The 6,416-nt window shown below is 40.8% G+C and overlaps 1 protein-coding gene across 1 annotated transcript; it reads left to right on the top strand.

Moving 5' to 3' along the window:
- The first annotated feature begins 1,385 nt into the window (after nucleotides 1-1,385).
- Nucleotides 1,386-3,698, top strand: LOC125491278. Its single transcript, XM_048632843.1, has 3 exons — nucleotides 1,386-1,913; nucleotides 2,419-2,837; nucleotides 3,038-3,698. The coding sequence occupies exons 1-3, from the start codon at nucleotides 1,386-1,388 to the stop codon at nucleotides 3,696-3,698; spliced, it is 1,608 nt and encodes a 535-aa protein (XP_048488800.1).
- Nucleotides 3,699-6,416: the final 2,718 nt, after the last annotated feature.

The raw sequence follows: 6,416 nt of genomic DNA, 5'->3' as shown, positions 1-6,416 counted from the left end.
GTTTTGCATTGAGGATACTTTTACTACCCTCACTGGAATGACGTTGCTAGTAGAATTCTTCGCAGGCTTTTCCGCGGAGTCAGCAACTACTGAGGTTGTAGGCCTGTTTCGGTGAGGACGGGAAGTGCCGGGTGCGCTGTCACCTAGGTCGGACGACCCTGGAAGCTGGGCAGGGGGTTCGTCTGCTAGGCGTCCTTCATCAAGTGCCTTTGCTATGTTTAAGGCCTCGGAGGCTGGAAAGGAGGCGGAACGGTGTGTCATTAAAGATGGCATTTTGTACAGCATCTCACCTCGTTTGGTGATGTAACGGCCTTCTGAGTTGAGCAGCTCTCTGCGCTGCACGTTGTTTAAGCTGCTCATCATCCCAACAACTTGAGCAAGTGCCGTGTCGGTGAGAACTGTGGGTATGTATTGAGCTGCTGGGGCGGCTGGTGCGGTTGAGCCCACAGACTCGGTCTTTGGCCTGTAGGATATGGCAGATGGGTAGTGATGTGTTTGGATATTCCTTTTTTCGGCAGAGGGCGCTTCGGTCGAATTATTGTTGTTTAAGTTGTCAATTTAATTAAAATCCGTATCTCTTTCTACAAGTTATAAAACATAATAAATGTTGTGTTCCCAAGTTCAGTGGAAAGTGTATTATTACTGGAAGTGTTAGCAGCACTTTTTATTCGGAATTTATAAGTGTTAATGAACAATAACTTCAACGAAGCTATACGAGTGTCTACCCACATAATACATAAATAAACAAATTATTTAAAACAATAGTGAATCAAAAAGTAAACGGTGATTCCACATTCACAACGCAAAATTGAATCTATAAAATACAAAAGTGAATCATAAATCTTGTAATAATAGTGCCCTAAATAAAATAGACTATTTAAAAAATCAATAAACAACGCCATCTATCCGCTGCTGTTACGCAACACCATTGCGCGGCAACCAATATTGCGCTAGATTCACCGTCAAGAGGGCTATTTGGAAACAATGAGTGGAAACAACTGCTTCACTTGCTCCCAGCCAACAACAACAAGAAACTATATAAAATGTAATGGGTGCCAGCACGTCTTACATTTCTCTTGTGGAGGACTCTCTGAGGCAGATTTCAACAAGATTTTACCCATGAATAAAATGAAGTGGAAATGCCTAACTTGTAAGTCAAAAAAAAATTGTCCCATGACAGTACAACCAGTCCAAGATCAAGTTTCTACTCCCTCGAGCGTGTTGAAGAAACTTAACGAGTCTGAACTCTCGGATATACCAACATCTATGGTAAATCTTGACACGCAGGCTTTTATCGAATATTTTGATAAAAAATTCTTCTCACTACGTGAAGAGTGCAGCATATGAATAGTATTCTACAGCCGTTACAAAATGACATGCAAAATATGTCACAGAGACTAGAAAAATGGGAATCTCGACTCGAACTTCTAGAAAGGAAGGTTGATGGACTAAATGATCTTCAAACTGAGAATGAAAAGCTGAAAAAGGATCTCATTCAAATGGAGCGGAACTTTGAAGTTCTAGACCAAAGTAGCAGACAATTTAATATAGAAATCCAAAACATTCCCGAAAACAAAGGTGAGGACCTAATTGGCATGACACGGAACATCGGCAGCCTTGTTGGAGTGGACGTGCCCCTGGACAGTATCCGGAGCGCCCACCGCGTGGCGCCGGCCGTGCAGCGCGACGGCGGCGGCGGCGCCCGGCCCAGGAACGTGGTGGTGCAGCTGGCCACGCGCCGCCTGCGGGACGCGCTGCTGGCGGCCGCGCGCGCGCGCCGGGACCTCTCCACGGAGCAACTGGCTCTACCGACACCAGCACGACGGTTCTTTGTCAATGAACACTTAACCTTTAGAAACAAAGTGCTCTACTCGAAGGCTCGTGCCGAACAAAAGTCTAAAGACTATAAGCACGTATGGGTTAAAAACAATGTAGTACAGATGCGAAAGACAGATACGAGTAAAATTATTAAAATTCGCTGTGAAAATGATTTAATTAACCTTGTCTGACTATTTTTTATTTTACGCTATTGTCAACGTCGTTGTTGTTACGTAATTGTCAAATTGTTTTCTCAAATGGTAAAGGTATGTGTTCTTTATGGTTGTAAATATCCTCGTAATATAAATATTCTACTTGATTGTACCCAACATGTATATTGTGTACACTACTTTATTTGTATTGATATCTTGTACAGTAATATATTATATGTTTTTATATATTATAACACTTACACTGTAATGCAACACCAACATGTATCGATGCATAAATTAAATCTACTTTCTAATGCCAACGTGTATTTCAAGGATGCAGTGAAAAACCAAAAAATAAAATATGATAATATATTGTTTAAAAAAAATATTGCAGTAAGGGAATTTATAAATATTATTGACCTCAAATCTACTGTACATTATTATTTAGAAACTCAATATGAAGACTAACAAAAAAAGTGCTAATCTTAAACTGGGATTATTAAACGTTTGCTCACTAAATACTGGTTGTGATGAACTACAGGTTATGATGGATAGGCATGCACCAGATATTCTGGCTTTAAATGAAACATGGACAAAAGAGGGACAGGAAGTGTATGCTCCAGTAATACCAGGTTACACACTAAGGAATACACCTCGGCCGGATGATAAAAGAGGCGGTGGTGTCGGCTTCTATGTGCGACGCGGACTGCGCGTCCGCCACAAGCCGCACCCCCCCTCCGCGCTCGAGCAGATGTGGCTGGAGCTGACAGTGAGAGGCGCGGGCCGCATCGCCATCGGCACCGCGTACCGCCCCGGCTCCGGGCTCTCGCCAAGTGCCGCCATCGACGCGCTCAGCGAGTCCGTAAGGCCCGGGTCTCCTATTTACTCCGTAGGTCGCGTCAAGTGTCACCGCCGTAGGCCGCGTCACGATGTACACTACATCTACGCGCCAACGTCGGCGTGTGAGGGAGACCGCATCAGTACATTTCTATAGTGAGCATTATGACGCGGCCTACGGCGTGACGCTGGACGCGAACTACGGCGTAAATAGGAGACCAAGGCCTAAGTATGTTTGGCTATTGTGACTACATATTGATCTTTTCGGATTTCAATGTTGATTTACTTAAACCTAACGTGGATGCGGCCCCTGAACTACTATCATTTTTCAAGCAACAAAATCTATTCCAACTAGTTCAGGAGCCAACAAGAGTTAAAAATGGATCATCCACCCTGTTAGACCTTGTAATAACTGACAGTCGAGACATCTGCAAATCTGTGAGTGTACACCATAACCATATTTTAAGTGACCATGGTCTGGTAATGACCGAATTTAATATTAAAAAACCGCCAATTCCACCAGTTTTTAAATGGATACGGGCCATTAATAAAATCGATAATGACTTATTTCTTAAAGATCTACATGCTATGCCATGGGAGGACGTGAACGAACAGGATAATATAGACGATATGGTAAAAGTGTTTAACTATTTATTGAATTTAATTTTTGATGAACATGCACCACTACAGAAAGTCAAAATTAAAGAAAGCCCTAGTCCCTGGATTACTGATAATATTAAATTAATGATGTCACTACGCGATAAAGCGCTTCATCGAGCAAATCGTACCCAAAAAGAATCGCATTTCGCATACTACAAGGATATGAAAAATATGGTCACTAGCAGTGGCGGCTGCACCTTAAGTGCGCCCGTGCAACGCACTACCATTTAAAAACCTTCTGAATATGTACCTTCCTTCTTCCTATAGCATACCTAAAATAGGTATATCTAAAAAAAACTAAACAAAAAATACCAATATAACAACCGTAATACCTACCCTAAACAGAAATTACATACATCTGATTATCGTCATGAGTTAAATGAAATCGAGCTGGCCTATTTTAATTTCTACTGCGAGAGAATTAGATCTTATTTTTGCTTAAACAAAAACAGCCTCGTGCGCTCGGATTGTCGCACGGCGCGAGCTCATACATATAGTATGAAACAGGACGGAAATCGCCCGGCGCGTGAGACGGAAGATGCTCAGTACAAAATGTATGCAGTTCTAGGATAAATCCGTGCGCCGCACGCGACCGGAAATTTCCGAAAAAATACGAATGACGCCACGGGACTCGGGTCTCGGGAGGCGCGGGCGGTGGCCTTGACCGGTGGCGTGACCTACGAACGATGCACTTGTCATGTCATTGTCAGTTTCACCTTTCGCGCGCGAATACGTAATTAATTTGCTAATTACTTATTAACGAAGAAAGTAGTAAAGATTTCGTGAGTGTGTATGTGTGTGTGTGAGTGAAAATGAGTGCAAAATACAATATTGACTTCATAAAAAGCAATAGGACATTGCAAAATAGACTGGACATTAAATCTGCTGGGCCGCCTCGGCCTTTAGTGCAAAACAAAAAATGAAACTTATAAGTACCTACCTGAATTTTCAAAAGTGAAATGTTCAATAAAAAGAAATGCTTATGTGGATGTGAGAGACTAAATGCTTTATTTTGCTTTCCGTGTGTTGTTTTCGTTTCGGCGGAGAAGCTATTTCGCGTCAATAATAATAAGGTAAAATATACTTATAATTTTTTTACTTCTAATTGTAATAGTTAATCTATTTTTCTCCAAAAAATTACTAAACCCATAAAGTGCACCACCGGGTATCTGAGGCACCAGCCGCCACTGGTCACTAGTGCACTGAGACGTGAGAAAGAAGCCTTTTTTTCTCATTACGTCAATAAAAACAAACACAAGCCACAACAAATGTGGAACTATCTTAAAAAGACTTGGTATCAGTTCTTGGTAATTCAACCTTGCCAGATATTCCACCTAATCTAAATAATCCAGACGACATTAACAATTTTTTTTTGGATGTTCCGGGTGACAGCAATATAGATGAAAATTTGCTAAATTATTATAAACAAAACCGTTTTGGATCAGACGATTTTAATCTGCATAACACTAACATGGATGAAGTTTCTAAAATCATACGTGCAATAACAACAAATGCCGCAGGTTGGGACACAGTCACAGCAGAAATGTTGCGAATGACACTTCCAGTTACCCTTCCAATCATCACACGCATAATAAATGTTTCTATTAATGATAAAATATTTCCTGGTGATTGGAAGGTCGCTAAAATAAAGCCACTACCAAAATCATCATCGGTAAAGCAACTCAATGATTTAAGAGCAATTAGTATACTACCGGTTATGTCTAAAATTATAGAGCGAGTGGTCTGTACGCAGTTAACCAAATTCCTTGAAAATTCTACTATTCTACCAGCTATTCAGTCAGGTTTCCGTGCGCAGCATGGCACCGCTACTGCCCTAGCTGAAGTAACAGACAATATAATTGCGTCAGCTGATGTAGGTGATGGTAGCATCCTAGTTTTACTAGATTTTTCCCGTGCGTTCGACTGTATCAGTGCTGAGCTCCTCTTGGCAAAAATGTCCTATTATGGCATCTCACATGCGGCTCGCGACTGGTTTAGTTCATTCTTACGTAATAGAACACAGTTTGTTGTTACCGAGGATGGTAAGGGAGAGCTCAAAAAATCACAACAGAAAATCATACCACGAGGATGCCCGCAGGGATCAATACTAAGTCCTTTATTATTTATTCTTTATACAACTGACCTCATAAAAAACATGAAACATTGTAAAATTCATTTATACGCGGATGACACCCAAGTTTATTATTCTTTTAAGCACCAAAAAACTTTAGAAGCTGTGCAGCTTATAACTGAGGACTTAGGGAAAATTTATGAATGGACAAAAAAAAACGCACTAGTCCTTAACCCAAAAAAATCTAAATACCTAGTTTTAGGCACAAAACGACAGTGTGAACAAATTATAAAATATGCACCGGACTTAAAAATAAATGGCATTATGATCGAGCGAGTTAATCACGCAAAGAATCTGGGCTTACTGATGGACAGTGAACTACGTTTCGAGGAGCACATAAGCCAAAAAATAAGAACAGCTTTTTTCCGTCTAAAAGTTTTATACGGTATTAGAAGCTATTTAACTGAAGAAGTAAGGATCATGCTAACGGAAGCTTTAATTCTATCCATATTTAACTATTGTGACGTAGTATACGGACCTAGGCTGCTAGAAAAAACCAGCCGTGCAATACAACGTGTGCAAAATGCATGTGCTAGGTTTTGCTTCACGATTCCCAAGCGTAGTCATATCACACCGTATCTAAACAATAAAAAAAATATAAAGATGCAAGGTCGCAGGGAACTTCATTTAGCCGGGCTTGTCTATAAAGTAGTGCGCAATAAAAAGCCGGAATACTTATATAATAAAATTGAGTGGCAAGGAGAATCGCATGGTATTCATACGCGTAGTAAAGCCCGTAAAATGATATCCTGCCCCAAGCATAAAACAAAGAATTATAAAGGATCCTTTAAATACGCCTCGTCCAAAATCTGGAACAA

Source organism: Plutella xylostella, chromosome Z (genome assembly GCF_932276165.1).
Source record: "Plutella xylostella chromosome Z, ilPluXylo3.1, whole genome shotgun sequence".
In the NCBI taxonomy this organism is placed as follows: Eukaryota; Metazoa; Arthropoda; class Insecta; order Lepidoptera; family Plutellidae; genus Plutella; species Plutella xylostella.
The sequence above is the reverse complement of the archived record's forward strand: the minus strand, read 5'-3'. Positions and strand labels throughout refer to the sequence as shown.